The sequence below is a fragment of the Corvus kubaryi genome, unplaced genomic scaffold, assembly GCF_017639235.1.
Source record: "Corvus kubaryi isolate FWS band 111438036 unplaced genomic scaffold, C.kubaryi_AGA036_p1.0 138, whole genome shotgun sequence".
Classification (NCBI taxonomy): domain Eukaryota; kingdom Metazoa; phylum Chordata; class Aves; order Passeriformes; family Corvidae; genus Corvus; species Corvus kubaryi.
Window position 1 is genome coordinate 17,614,993 of NW_024580672.1, and position 14,455 is coordinate 17,629,447.

General features: G+C 35.7%; 1 protein-coding gene across 3 annotated transcripts in view; it reads right to left on the minus strand.

The window, feature by feature from the left end:
• Positions 1–1,325: 1,325 nt before the first annotated feature.
• RAB11FIP2 (RAB11 family interacting protein 2) overlaps positions 1,326–14,455 on the minus strand; it is a 32,227-nt gene continuing 19,097 nt past the window's right edge. For 2 of the 3 annotated variants that reach the window (XM_042019425.1, XM_042019427.1), the window contains exons 4-5: positions 9,537–9,582; positions 1,326–5,942 (exon numbers count right to left, since the gene is read on the minus strand). In XM_042019425.1, coding sequence (XP_041875359.1) covers positions 5,715–5,942; positions 9,537–9,582 — 274 coding nt within the window. In that variant the 3' untranslated portion in view covers positions 1,326–5,714. Of the gene's footprint in view, positions 5,943–9,536; positions 14,037–14,455 lie in introns of those variants that run through there. The other variant, XM_042019426.1, reaches the window with a different exon arrangement.

The following is a 14,455-nucleotide window of genomic DNA, read 5'->3' on the forward strand; positions in this document are numbered from 1 at the left end:
AAATGAAATCCTGATCTTTACTCTCTATGGTTCCATAAAAAGTAACTTTAATAAGTGCAACTGGAGAGAGAACTGTCCTTAATGATACTTTTAGTTTACATCTAATTCCAATAGTTCTTTTAACTGCTAAACTATATTTAAAATATCCTTGAAAACCTTTACTAGGGGCTTGAGGTGGCTACTAATGAAAACTCCAAAGACAACTTCATGCTGGTGAAACTGGAAGCTGTTTAATCAAGCTGGGCTCTCATATTGTCAGTAGGACTGCAGCTGGTATCAGCTAACAAACATTATTCCTCTGAATAATGGGTGGGAAATGGTGTGGCTCCCTTTTCAAACGGGCACAGGAACTGAGATTAGTTACCAGATGTGAATTACAGATGGTATTCAATAGGCAGTGTGGTGCTTTCTGAAACCTGCCTTCCTCCTGCCCTCATTCCTTACCTCTCACACACCGGGACAGTTACAAAATCCGTGAGCCATGGGGTGACACAGCTGATGGAATCTGCATAGAAACACATGTGGAAGTCCATGGACAGCTCATAACTGGCTGTGATTTCCCATCACCACCACACTGCATGGACACCTCTAAGAGAAGAACCCTTTCTGAGCTTTCTAAGCCCATAGACGTATTGACAAAGGACCTGTTCACAGAGCAAGTTGACTGCAAGGGAATCCCTGTGGAATTCAAGGCTCCAAGAAACTGGGTGAAATATTCACAGAGTTCTTCTCCCAAGCCTGGACTGTTTTCCATGCCTCCTTTACCATCCAGAAAACCTGCTGTTGTCAGGGGACAGACTTTGCTGTTTTGCTGCTTCATGGGAGAGGAGAAAAACTTGTGGGAGCATTGAAAAAAATACTTCTGGGTGATGGGGGAGGATGCTCCAGTTTTCTGTCATTCTGGATGGGTTTTTGTTCTGTCAAGTATTAAGAGAAATATGTCACATGTTTTCCGTATCAAAATTTGCACAGTGTTTGTTCTCATGCTAAATGCTGTTCTGGCCTGCAGTGCCAAAGGTCTCCTGGTAATATTTAGACAGCCATGGCATCAGAGGAATAGTGCATTTAAAGGGATCACAGATACCATACTAAAAAAGACATACAGATTAGTACATTTAGGAATATGCCTTTTTTTTCACTAATTCTAAGCTTTGGACACTACACTGAAGAGATTTCCCCTAATGGCTACCCTGCAAACATCTGGGATATTCATTTAGAGCTGTCCCTAAGGAAATGTCCCCCTCTGTGGTCTGAGAGCCTCAACACCATGGAGTTTAGGAGTCACATGCTTTGCATAACACCAATTAATGTCACAAATCAAGAAATACTGCGGTAGTGCATTGTGGTGCTTTATTAGTGTTAGACATGCAATATTTATTTAATGAACAGAAATGAAAATATTAAGATAACATTTTAATCAAATTAAAAGATCTGAAGTTGCAATAATGGAACAAAAATAAAGTTTTTCATGCATTCTAAGTTTATAGTTCTCACAAGTGCATATAGTTATGATTCTGTACCATTATTTAAATGTAGACAAACTACCATTGATTGCACGAGACAAAATAAAACCCTTAAGTTATAAGTAATGTTCATATCTTTTACAGACTTCCTATATAACCTGGATCTTCAGCTTTTTATAATACATTGTAATACAAGACATCTGGAAGCTTCTAAGATGAATAGGAATGGCTCGGCCACTTGTAACATACAGTGGCTTCTTCAATGTAGAAATTATAAAAGATAAAGCAAATGCCCACCATGCCTTAGGAAACTGTGACCTTTTCAACAGAAACAAATCTCAAACCCCTTCATAAACAGATTAAAGTGCTACCTATTGCATATTAAATACTTCCAGTGACTGTATGGAAACTTTTAAGTTAGAAATCCCTGAAAATAGGGTTTCATACGAAAGTGCTGACAGACCCTTAAATCTAGCATCATGAACACAGCAGTGCTATAATCTTTCAGCAAGTACTTCAAAGAAGGGGAAGTTAGTCAACATGCTCTAAATTCACCACTGTGAAAGCCCAGCTAACGCCTCTATCGTAACTACAACAGCAATGGTACATAAAGAGCAGAAAAGCATGAGCTCACTTTACATACTTGATGTAGGACAATAATCTTTCTTTAAAGCTGGAAGTGTAAATAAACCCCCAGTGCAGCAGTAAACACATTAAGACAGCAGTTCTGTTTGTTTTAAGATGCATCTAAGAAAGGGCATCCTGTACAGAAAGAAATGCAGGCTAGTATCTAATGAGCATGATTTTCATCAGGTCCCCAAATCACGAAACCTTTCTAAATACAAGGCAACATTTCCACAGCTGGAAAATTACAAACAGTTCTTGACACAGAGCCAACAGCAATAAATGTAGTTATGTATAATCTAGGCAGAATGCTACATTCATTAGGAGGTGGAAAACCAAGCTAAACGTAAAATACAGCAGCAAGAGGTAACATATATAAATATTAAATATCCTTCTTGAATGGCAGAAAGTTTCTATTTCTGACTTACAACTTACATTAAAGTATGGCCTTCATATTTGTCCTTTAAGTAAGCAGAATACACGGCTATGAGCAGAGCTGTTTCAAAGGATAATTTCAAAGTATAGTGCATGCATGGATGAACTCTTATGCTAATTTATGAGAGAAAATATCCAAATAATATGGAGATGCTCAAAATTTTCACCTGTATATTTTAAAAGGCAGGAAAGACTGACCACAAGTGGCAAGATTTTATGGGTTTAAAATGATCTGCAAGAAAGTCTAGAATTTTATCCTACGGGAAAAACAGAACTTCCTTTGTTTTCAACATACAAATTACTCTGTATGAAAAGTTTTCATCTGAAAGCTGCATGGTTCAAAAAATACTTGTGGTGAAGATGCTTTTTAAAAATAATCTCAGAATATAGGAAATGCTAAAATTTTCTTTCTGATTAGAAAATGATGTGTATGTAATCTTTCACAAATTGCTCCAAAAGCAGCTTGTATCTTTACCTATAAACCCTATAAAAATATTTTCATAGTTGTTAATGTCCCATTCTGCCTCTCTCAGCAACATTACCTCTTCTTAAATTGCATTTGTTGTTCTTCCCTCTTTCTTGACAAACTGTTAGAAACAATAGGTGCTTTTCTTCACTTAAAGATCAGATAAAGACTAGATAGCACATTCAAAGCTTCACTAAATTTCTTCACTAATGCACAAAAATTGATCTTTTCGCTACCTTTAATCTGCTTATCGTTCTCGGTATGCAAATATGTCAAATGATCTGCTTTTAGTCAATTATGCAGTTTGCTATTCTACATTTACATTCTAAAAGAAGTGATTTCAGAGGTGCTAAATATAGTAGAGTTTCATTTTAATAATTAAAAGTTGGCTTGCATGTGAGAAGTCATTGGAGCACATTCTCTGGTTAGTGCAGTGGTTAATCCTCACTGGTGTGTATGACTTAAGCACTGTGGATACTAGAGAAGGTCTCATACCAGTTAGCTGAAAATGAGTGTGGAATTCAAAACAATTGCAGAACATTTCCCCATTAACAACATGAGAAAACCGCTGGCTTTGGCCAAACATTTGAAAATGTTTAAGAACTTCTATGGAAATACTGAGTAACCGAAATACATCTTGGTGGAATTAGAAAATTAAAATCTAATTGAGTGCAAAACCCAACTTCCAACAGCAAACGTACCATAACCTGGTATATAACCTTTGGCACTTTGAATACATTACAACAAATTTACAGTCATCGAGATTTTAAGTGGGTCAAAAGAACATTCATGTGGTTTCTGAGGTACCAAACTTGATACAACTTGATACATTTGACAAAAGAGAGACTGCCTGGTGTGGGATGGATTTCTGCACTACAAAATACAAATGCAGAGCTCTACAACTGGGCAGGGCTGGGATCTCTCAGGATCCGTCCAGGCACAGGGATCTACACCCAGGGATCTCACTGGTGGGTTGGGAACTCTGGCAGCACACATTTTAGGGACAGTGCTAAATGGGGACGGGAGGTAGTTGCTAAATAAAAGAAGAAAATAAAGGAGGGAAAGCCAAAAAAAAGTAAATGAAATCTGAGAATATTTGTACAAAGAAGTTTTTTTTGTAACAAGAATAATTACGTGCTGTCCTACAAAACTAATGACATCAAAAGCAGTCAGATAAAACTTTTTCAACCCTTCCACATATTCAAGATATTACCAATTTCTGCAGCTTTTAAAATGAAAATATATTTAAATCTTTTACAACAACAAGAAAAAAACTGGAATTTAATTTCAAGCTTTTTGGTCACCTTGGCAGTAGCCATTTCATGGTGTTGTAAAAAAAAACCCAACAGATCAGGAACAGAAAGAGAGGAAAAGACAGTCATCCTAAATCCAAATCTAAAATATTCTCTGTACATTTTTTAAATAACATTTTACTGTTTCACAGCAACAGAAAATCCAAGTAAGACTCTTATTAAGGAAATTAAAATTAAAATCTATTCATGTTAAAATTTTGAGGGTTCTCCTACAGTATTTTCCCATTATACCTTCATCACTATATTTTTCCAATTCATTGAATAACAGATACCTTTTTCATACATCATTTTACAAACAATTATTAAACGATCAGGAAGATATTTACTGCGTTCTTGGTTCATTTGCCTCAATGAAAACTGACTTTTAGAACTATTTACATGGAATACGGACATTTTTAATGAAAAGCCTAAGTACTCTATATGTGTTTAAGCAACATGGCCTATTTCTAAAGGCATAGACTTTGTTGTCATAAGATTTAAAAAGTTAAGACACATATATCATGTAAAACTCAACCTTAAATTGATTTATCGTGTCTATTTAAGTCAGCCTCTCCATTTCTTCTACATTTCCATCGCAGCGAACAAAAGTATTCCTATCTTTATTCCATACTTGAGTTCTCCAGCTGTACCTCTGTGAACACTGTTCAAAGTACTTTTAACACATAAAAAGGCATGCAGTAATTCATACAAAAAGATCCTCAAAACAACCTTATGTCATGAGCTCACTACCAAAGTTCACTCATTAAACACAAAATTCAGCATTTAAGTGTAAAATAACTGGTTCCAGCATGTGCCATGACAGAAATGGCACGGGGTTTTTTTACATTGTTCTATAAAAAGCACATTGTATAGAATACAGCATTTACTCTGCAAGGATTGTGCATCACTGTTTTCCTCTAATATGTGCAGAACTACATTCCATTGCAACAAACCACACTTAGGTTTAGTAGAGTACTACACTGGATTGAAAACAGTGGTCTTGATGGCATGCTGTAAGAAAAGAACCAATATATTTGCCTAATACCAATAATCATTCAAGAAAACATTCATAACAGCACAGGCTTCCCAGTTGAAACTGCCACATGGTGAACACTAAGCTGTTATATAAACTGCATGGACATATTTAATATGTATTATTAACTCTATTTTAAGTATTCTGTACCTAAAGGTGTTTTCAAAAAGAAAAAAAAAAAAAGAAAAAGTTACTTAGGTAATCTAACAGAATACTACTTTTGGCAGCCCTGCTAGTGTTTTGATTAAAAAAACAAAAAGGAAAAAACCCACGCCATTGTCTCTCCTTCCTGTTTTCCTGGAATTTCTTAGGAGAAAAGGAATGAAGAGAAGTCAAAGTATTAAAATGTGATCTCCTTCCACTAATGTATTCAGCAGAAAGTACCCTCAAGTACCACTATCTCAGCTTTTGGAAAATTTGCCAGCTTTCCGAGAAGGTTCATATGGCACTCTGAGAATACTGGGGGTTTCCTCCATCACTCGTACCAGAAGATTGTCAATGTAATCCTCGAGCTCCCGAATGTGGGTGTCCTTCTTCTTGAGTTGCTCTTTGTGTTTCACCAGCTCCTGCAGAACCTCCTCATAAGTGAGGTTTCGGTATCCTGCAGTGGCGTCGAAAGGATTTCCTTCCTGCAGGTTAAGCGTAGAAAAACACCAGATTTTATTAAGCAGTTCAGTGTTCCCAGAAAATTGATTGGTTATTGCTCTTCATGTTTCTCATGTGCATCTCTTGACATGAAAACCAATTTCTTTCAGCAACACCTCTGTTTGCTGCAGCACTTTTCTCTCCAACATCCCCACTGGAGCAGACAACTGGAGATGGGCTGCCCAGCTGGATGAACATTTCCCACACTGTCATCTCAGAAAAAAATCTTCTCAGTGAGATGGACACACAGTCAGTGTGTCACAGTCAGTGATCATACAAGCAGTAACCACAACAACAGCTGGCAGGTCCACTTTGGGAAACCAACCACCTTAACTATAGAAGAACAAGAGAAGTGCCCTAAGAACTCAACTCCTACTGCAACTTCTCTGAGTCTTTGCCTCTGGAGAGCATCACAGCAAAGGATTTACTCAGCTCTAAATGACATCAGCCCTCATTTGTCTTTCATATTCATATTTTTACTCACCAGTAGTTCTCCAGGCCTTGGCTTCTGAATCACATAATAAAACTTTCAATTTTAAATTTCAGGTGAAGGTAAAAGGTTGCCTCTTACTTGCACCAGAGCGCTTTAGGTAGAAAGAAATGTGTACTTACAAAAGATCTTGCTTGCTTTATAGCAGGAGAGGCCCAGAATTAAGCAGTAGGGAAAACAAAATTGTTTCTGTAATGATTTCTGATGATTCAGTAAGTGCAGGTATTAGCTGAGATGGACAAATTAGTCATCTTAAAAATCGCAACATGTGATCCAAAACATATAAACCTGAATGTCTTCTTTTGTGTTAGTTTATAAAAGTATCAGCACTGTTAGACATGTTAAGCAGGAGGCTTTATCTCATTCAGAAATGAAAACATTTAGAATATATGGAACCTAAAAAATCCTGCACTTCTAAGAGGACACGAGACAGCTTTTGTTTACAGCAGAAGCATGTCATTAAAAATGATAAAGTCTGCACAGCTAAGAAGCACACCACATAACAGTCATACTCATTCCCCTTCCATGCCCCATTCCTTTTCTTTCCCTACAGCTCCATACTTGCACACTGGCACATGTCCATCCATTAAAATATGCAGCTGGCCAAATTTTTCAAATGAACCTCATTAAAAGTGATGGTGCCCTGCAAATAGGCTGAAGTGTGACAGATCAGCCTCTCCATCAATTATATTCTAACAGTAGCTCTCAAAAATATGTGCTTTTAAGGGTTTCTCTCTACATTTGTGACATTTAATGTCACATTTATGGACGTGTATTCGGTATTTTAAACTTACCAAGTCACGGGACTGTAAGTAATCAATAACTCTCACTTTATTAAAATGGCTAACCTGATGAAATTTATAAATTGGTTAGTAATCAATTTTCAACAAATATAGGAGAGAAAATAACTTCACTTTGTGGTCATAAGTTTAGCACATTTTCTTATACAAGAAGGAAGTAAAACTTTCTCTCTATGGTAGCAAATTTTGGTACACACACTGGAAAAAATATCATTAACACTTACATGCCTGAAATATAGGGTTTGCCTAATATTCTGATTTGGCAAAGGAACAGGAATTAAGATGCAATAATGACTTTAATTATGCTATCAAGTTTACTGGAAAATTGTCTGTAATATACATGCTTTAAAGATGTTTTATCATACACATGCTCCATACACATCTCGGGGCAGGGGGGAATAACTTATCACATTAATTATGCAAGAAAATTCTAGCTAAAGTATGATAGTATTTAGAAATTAATATTGTTAAAATTAAGAAGATCTTCTAAGTTCAGTTTGGGCCAATAGGTGATATATGAATGTATAAAGAACACCTATGTCTTTAGATATCACAATTTAAGTGCCTAACAATAATCTTATAATGAATTATTAAGGAAAAAAAAAGATTCTAAGCAACAAGCCATGCAAAGAATGATTGTCTCAGCCACAAAACCCTGTTGGGGTACACACCGCCAGCCAGAGGAAACAACGTTAGATAAAATGAAGGCCTGGCAATCCCTGATCATCTCTTCATTGTTCTAATGAGGAATTCTGCTCTGGGAATATCATCTAAGCTACTTTCACATCTTTTGTCCTACTTACTTCATCTTCCTTTCAGTTCTTAATTAGGCCTTAAAGAGCTCACACTGCCCTTTCAACTGGCTACTGCTCCCATTTAAACACTGCTTTCAGAGACAGGTGTTGGCATCAGAGGAGAAGACATACAAACATAATTACTAAATAATATGCACAAGGAAGAAATATAATAACTTGGCGAGCGTTATTATTACAGAATCTAATAATAAATTACTTCAAACACCTTAGAAAGCAAACCTGAATATTTAAAAAAAATTCAAATGGTTTCATTCAAATCTATGATTGAGATATAGTTTCTTCCCCACCTAATTTGTATTTTGCATTAAATGAGCACCACATCATAATCCTACAACTGACATTTAGGGTAGCTGGTATTCCAAAAGAAAAATTATCAAGGATTTCTTTTATCACCTTTAAATCCTTTAAATAAAACAATTCACATCTTATTTCTTAAAAGAATTAAACCGATGCTTTTACCAGCAATAAATTACATGATTTGCAGTAGTACATTTGCAAGCACATAGAAACTGTAATTATGGTTACTTTACAAACAATGGCTGCTAAGTTAAATCAATTTTTTGATGTCTCTTTTTGTCAGAGATTAAGTAACTGCCTGGTAGAATTCAGTTTACTATCTGATCAAAGGCAGCCTTCAAATACTCTGACATCTCCCACCAGCTACTTACATTATAAAAACTTGGGCATTTACAATAACATCAAATGTTATTACAAGTCATTTACATAAACCAGCAGAAAACAAACAGTACAAAGTCATATTTGCTTGTGAAACTTGTTTTCTATATATCTTAGAGATTGAAAACAAACCCACTTTTAAAGATGTCATCTATTCACAGAAAAAATTCTAGTAAGACCACATTTTCCTTCAAACAAAGACACTGCCTAGGCAATCTGTGGATTAGTTTTTGCCTTTTCTTAGTACACAATTTATTCTCAGTGCTTTTAGAAACAAGAGCGTTTGGAATATTACCTTCTAGTATTTCTATTTTTTAGTGTTTTCAGCTGTTCATTTATTACGTGTATTATTAATCCTATCATATATGAGATCATAATTTCAATTTTGATCTGCTTTCTAAAGACTGTCCTCAAGTCTCTGATTATAGTAATGACTCCTGTTTGGTCAATTAATACACCACTGCCTAGTGCAGAGTTCCTCACCTGACCATTATGTCTCTAGAATCATCTAAACCACCCCCAAAATTCCAGGGTTTTGGGTTTTCTTACTTTTTGTGCAAAGAACTAAATTTCTTCTTCATCATACCACAGGTAAACTCCATACTGAGTGCAAAACTCTTCTTTATTTCCAAATATACATTAAGCCTGTGCTTTTCTATTTAGGTTTTCTGGATATGTCAAAAAAACCCCCAACATTTCCATATAAGAGGTTAAAAAAAGAACAAAACCTTATAAGCTTACACAAATACCAATTAGTTGGCATTTACTGATGGCTTTCCATAACATTTCATAACTCACCGTTTTTTTCCTGAGATCCTCAATGCCAGAAGGATTCACATTAAAACTGTAGGAGAAAAAAACCAGACAAACAAGTATTAGCAGTGTACACTTATTTGACCAAAACATCTACTAGAAGACAGTACTGAATTAGGCATGCAGCTACAAAGTATTTAAGATGATTTATTTTCTTGATTTGTTAAACTTAGGAAAAGAAAATATTAGAAATTAAAGGAAATTTTAATAGATTTTGTTCATAATTCTTTGTATTTTTCATATTCTTTTTGTCATAAAATTTGAATAACTAATTAAGAAATGCAAGAAAGGCTATTATGGATTGGGCTTCCTTATTTCTCCTCTTATCTCTAGACTTAGCTTGAGCTTCTAAGCATGAAGTGCTACTTTAAATGAAATATCCTAGAAACCAGTCCCTGGGATGAGATTGATAAAAACCAACAACCAAACCCTACAGACTAACAGGTATTCCCAGCTTTCATGGCAGCTCCTAAAGGACAAAGTTCCTGTAGAAATTCCAGTGAGATCACCAGCTTAAGTCAGGACTAAAAAGCCATCTTCTGTCAGCTACATTTATTTTGTACTTAAAATTGAGTAAATAATCTATTATTTAACAAACCTGGTGATTATTGTGCATATCCAAACAGCACAGCTCTTTGATGATGTTGTTGATACTGATAAAAACAGCCACTGTCTAAATGTCAGGCTTGAGAAACGGCCCACTGCTCTCTCAGCTTGGTGTAATTATTAGCAAGTATCTTCAAAAATCAGTGTTGCTGTGTTCTTAGGTACTTGCTACAGCAAGTTTGGAGAGAAAACATTCTCTGAAAATGTGTTCAGAGTTCAGATATGGCTCACAAATATTATTTACTTGGTAGCACCACAGCAGACACATTCTTCCACATCACAGAATCTACTGTTTTGTTAGACTGCATGTACTGGCTTTGAGGGTGAAGTTTGACTGAGAGCTACAAAAATATATCTACACTTTTTTTTTTTTTTTAAGATTCTTTAAAGCAGGGAAAGTATTTTGTGACTGTTTACCACTCTGTTATCTGAATTTATAAGTCATGTATTTCATGGTGTAAAAGCGGAAGGGAAAAAATTTATGAACTTAAAATATGTACAATATATAAAATACGAATGATGGTATTTTTCTGTAAAGACTCTTTTTTTCATATTAAAGTTTATTTTTTACTTTTTTTTTTTTTTTTTATTCTGTACATGATGTTTAATTTCCAAAGCAGGCAAACCTGTGCTCACACAGAAGTCCTGTAAACCATCTGTGGGCTGAGGGTATTAGACAGAGACTGGATTACAGGAACAGTCACAACTAGAAATCCAGAGGTGTCTGAGGAATCAAGTTTGGCTAATTCCCATTCTACCTGTTTGTAACAGTGATCCCCAGCAGTCTGCCTTGTTTGCTGGAGACCACTTTTGAATGAGGGGCCTCTTTCATCGGGTATTGTCCGCCAAGCCAAAGGCAGGATTCCTCCCTCGCAGCCTCCTTTCAACCCCACACTGATGTGTCAAACACATGATGAACTCGCTCCATTCATGGCTGCCTTCCGTGATCCGAGTACAAAAAAAATGAGTTAACTGAACTGGATCGAATTAGCTTGGTGAAAACCAAGAATGTCTCTATTTAACGAAGTGTGGCGTTAATTTGGGATATCTTTCTTTTGGGACTGTTTCCTCATGTTAGACAAGATATAGAATAATACGGCCTGACTGCTCAACTGGGCAACTTTCTGAAAGGTTAAAAAAGCAGGATCTTTCACTGCCCTGAATGACTTTATAGTTTCTGTGAAATAAGTTCTGGGACTCTTTTTCATAGCGGCAGCTTAAAATGAAAGCAGCAGTTCTGACTACGAGAAGCTGCATTTCAAAATTAGAAGTATAAATCACTGGCAATATGGACTAGTTGTTCAGGGTTTTTTTAAGCAGTAAAAAACCTGCAATCGTTTCTGTAAAATTGTGGACATCATAACTACAATTACAAAAGAGAACATCTGTGTATTTTGCAAGAAGAAATTTGAATACGCTTGCAAAAAAAATGAAAAGCTATTAAAATATTCCCCAATAAAAATCCAAACTCCATGAAGACTCATATTTTAAGGAGATATGTAGAAAATATACTGCTTCTCAAGGAAGAAACAGGTGCTGAGATTGCATATAAAAACATTTTTCTAAATCAAAGTGTCTGCTAAGTAAGGTGGTAGCTTGTTGGCCTTGCTGAGCTCCGCAGGGTTTCCTGCCAGTGCTCCCAGCCCGAGGTGAGTGTGAGCAGATGCAGACTCCCACCACTGCACGCCTATTTCAATGTCTGAGGACCAGGTAACGCCTCAAAAGAAAATCCTGTGAAGTTATGAATGCATACAGTTGGTGGAGTTGTCTCTTTGGTGTATTGAAATTCACGAGAGCATTTATTTTTTAATTTAAATTTCATCACAATAATACACCTCTAAAGTTACCATCTCACTTGATTACTGGCAATAATTATAGAAAACAGGCCTCTAGGACTGCAGCCCATGCTGACAAGCATCATTCCAGCAGCCATTCTCTTGACTTCCTAAAAGCATTCTGAAATCATTGATCTAAGCAATTGTAAAAAATAACATTGTTTTTTCCTGTGTTACAGTCACAGTTCATAGTGATAGCATGAGTTATAATCCAACCTCTGGGTTTTTTTCCCGGGGTTTGATAAACTGGCAGGGAACTTCTGCTACGAAGAAGTTCACATGTTCACAGCTTGGGGAAAAAAAAAGTATCTTTCTGGATTTTTGTGGGGGTTTTTTGAGTGCAGTTTACTGTGACCAGTGACTGTTAAAAACTGGCATTGTGGGATTCTATAATTATTGTTTGCCAATTTTGCCCAAACTAAATTTGCTCAGTTTACAAGTAAAAAGATATTTATTTTCTAACAAATGCACTCCTCATGTACCTCAAGATGATGCCTCAGGTCCCATACTGATTTTTAACTGTTTTTCTCCTACAAGTAATAAACTTTCATTCTCTCAGATCGCCTTTAAGACACGAGCTACTGAAGGGTGGTAAATCAGCACAGACTAAAAATCAGCTTCAGTAGGATCATGGAAGTGACACTGAGCCACTCAACTTGTACATCACCCCTACCCTTCTCTGGTAGAACAGACTTCTCCAATCCAACACAGCAATTAGTCCTGTACCTCATTTCACTCATCTGGGAATTCAATTAGCGTCCTTAACAGCTACTTTATATAAACTTACATTTTTACCAGATTAAATCATATCCATTATTTTATTATTCCATATTATTTTACTGCTTTGGATATAACTTTCTTTTTACATTTTTCTTGAATAGTAAAGTTTGTTTTAATTTCTGGGGTTTTATTAGCTTGGATTTCAATTGTAGCTCATCTGAGATGAGAACCCTTTCCTATCGCCCTTGTTCCTGAGGGGAGAAAGTGATGAGAAAGAAAAATAGTATAAACTAATAATGGAGACAGATACATTGCAATGCTGCTTCTGTAGAGGGGTTTGGGTTACTACTTCACAATCAGAGCAAGCACATTATTTTGCACTTGTTATCTTCTCTATTTAAAAACATTTCATTAGAACTACATAAAACTTTTTTTTCCTGATAACACCTATCTTTTATGGTAGTTAAATACTTCCATTGCATGTTGATAATTTACAGTTTCTATGGGAAGAATACAGTGGAGTTGTGTTCAGGATGTGCCACAAGTTCAAGTTTATGAGTGCATCTTATAATTTTGTCTATTGAAGTTTAATGGTAGTTAAAAATTCAAACATTAGGTCTAGTGGCTGCTTAAATATTTAGCTTCTGAATGCCTAGAGATTTAAACAATCTTTATCAAATCTTTCCTATAACTGATTTAAACATTTTACTGCAATTTACTCTGACAACATAATGAATGGGAATCAGACTCCTAAATTATGCTCCGTGCAAAGAGTGTTTTCTTAAGGAGCAAAAGCTTTTTACTTTTGCTATTCATATTAGTTACATGATAGTAGTGTATACTATTAGAAACTAAAATCAGGATATTTACATTAATCAATACTATCCAAAGTATTAAAATTTATGTTAACATTCTGTAAAATATCCATTATACCAACGAGCTAAGTGTGAGCTTTCAGTTCCTTTCCTTTAGTATGGAATGTCTGCATACAGGTAATTAGCAAAGCTCTGCCATATTCATTTTCCATTAGAGTTGAAATTCCTATTCCTATCCTACTTCTTGGTCTTTGGACTGATTCTTGCTACAGTGTTTATGCATTTTTCTTTGGATTCTCTCAACATATATCAAAACCTTGAAATATTAAGATGCCATTTAGGTTATTACCAATGCACTAGGAAAAAAAACCCAAAAGAAATTAATAAAATCAGATACAGTTAATGAAATTCAGAAACTTAGCCTTCCATAGAATATTGTCAGCCTGCTGTGCCTGGCAATGCAGAGTTCACTTCATACTCTGAGAAGGAATGACTGTCTTGTCTGGCAGCTAAACAAGTACAGAACAAGCATATTAACATTTATTTTGCAATTAGATTCTGGGGAACATCACTTAAGACACTTCATTATATAAATTGCTCTGCTGTCAAGTCATGTTCCATGGCTTTTTGGAGCTTGGGTAACCCCAGGAAGACACAAAAAGAGGATCAGGTTTTGTGGCTATCACTGCCTTTTCTTGATTAGTTAGAATTTTAAGTATATAAATATTTCTCCTTTTACTAGGAGTTGTGCTATAGCAAAAAAGTCTTTTTCTCAAGAGACCACTAAAGAACTGTTAGACTAAAAGTTGTGCCAGGATCTCCACTAGAAGACCCTATTATTAGAGATCTCTAAGTCAACAACAAACAAACAAATAAATCAAACAACCCTAAAATTACACTTTACACTGAAATTTCCAGATCTGTAGAG